Source organism: Sinocyclocheilus grahami, unplaced genomic scaffold (genome assembly GCF_001515645.1).
Source record: "Sinocyclocheilus grahami isolate Dianchi unplaced genomic scaffold, SAMN03320097.WGS_v1.1 scaffold16881.1, whole genome shotgun sequence".
Taxonomy (NCBI): Eukaryota; Metazoa; Chordata; class Actinopteri; order Cypriniformes; family Cyprinidae; genus Sinocyclocheilus; species Sinocyclocheilus grahami.
Genome location: NW_015516327.1, coordinates 1,445 through 2,565, shown reverse-complemented (window position 1 = coordinate 2,565; position 1,121 = coordinate 1,445). Strand labels below are relative to the sequence as shown.

General features: G+C 45.0%; 1 protein-coding gene across 1 annotated transcript in view; it reads right to left on the bottom strand.

Moving 5' to 3' along the window:
* Positions 1-143: 143 nt before the first annotated feature.
* LOC107579371 (sorting nexin-27-like) overlaps positions 144-1,121 on the bottom strand; it is a gene marked incomplete at its 3' end in the record, with an annotated part of 2,300 nt that continues 1,322 nt past the window's right edge. The window contains exons 2-4 of the mRNA XM_016265204.1: positions 596-827; positions 328-520; positions 144-208 (exon numbers count right to left, since the gene is read on the bottom strand). Coding sequence (XP_016120690.1) covers positions 144-208; positions 328-520; positions 596-827 — 490 coding nt within the window. The remainder of the gene's footprint in view (positions 209-327; positions 521-595; positions 828-1,121) is intronic.

Sequence of the window (1,121 nt, the reverse complement as noted above, 5' to 3'; positions counted from 1 at the left end):
CACTCATATTTTAAGTGATTATTTTCCCCAAAATGTACTATAATTAGCACAATAATATCGTGGTTGCGAATACTTTTGCCTTCAATAATCGTGTATTGTAAATCTGATATCTTGACAGCCCTAATATATACACAAAACCTTACCTCATCAGACTCCGACAAAAACTCCTGCATGATGTCACTCTCTCCGATTACCCGAACAGAACACACTGGTGAGATCAAGAGGCAAAGGCAGAGAAAGGCAGAGAGTGAATGTTGGAAACATCTGTAAACACTTATTTTCTAGATTTTCATCTCACGGCCCCTTCCTGTGTCGTCATTCTCTTACCTTTCTCCAAGTATTCCTCCAGCCCTCGTCTGCGAGCGTCTAGCTGTTGCTCAGACAGAGAGAAAGGCCATTTCCCTGGCAGCTTGGGAAATGCAAAGTTGGCAAATTCCCTCCTCAGATTCTGCTGCAAGATGGCAAACTCCCGATAACGCTTTGAGCACAACTGCCTGCCTGCCATGTACACATTGTAGACCTGACAAACACACAATGCAGTCAAAAATAACCATCAGGGGAAAAAGTATCAAACCACTGCAGATGAAATGCTCACCACAAACTTCTCTCCGTTCTGTTCCACATGTTTGTAGGTGGGCACGGATATGGGCACGGCCTGCTTGTCACTGTAGTCATAGCAGGACTGCGATGAGCCATCGTCCCCGGGATCAAGGCTGTCCGTCTCTGGCTGAGGAACTGACAGGACAGCCAAGACTAACTCTTTCTCTCCTGCTCGGATGAGATCTACCACCTGCTTATGAGTGGCCCCTTCCACATTCACCCCATTTCTGCAGAAGGAAGAAAATAAGAAAGGATCTGGTTACAGAATTAAACTTGTACTCACAGCCAATACCAGTGTGACGTTAAACGGTTAAAGCTATAAATCTTGTGTTTCCAGGAACTTTTAGAGGGTTAATGTCAGATCAGATATCTCCTAATCCTGAACCACTACTTAGGCGAAGTTCCTGGAGCTTCTATTTTCTGGTCTAATCTTTTCACAACTCAACAATAAGGATGACCCGCTGGCCCACAGCCATGTGTGAGCATGTTTCGGCCAGTTGACAGAACAGTTACTTGCCCTT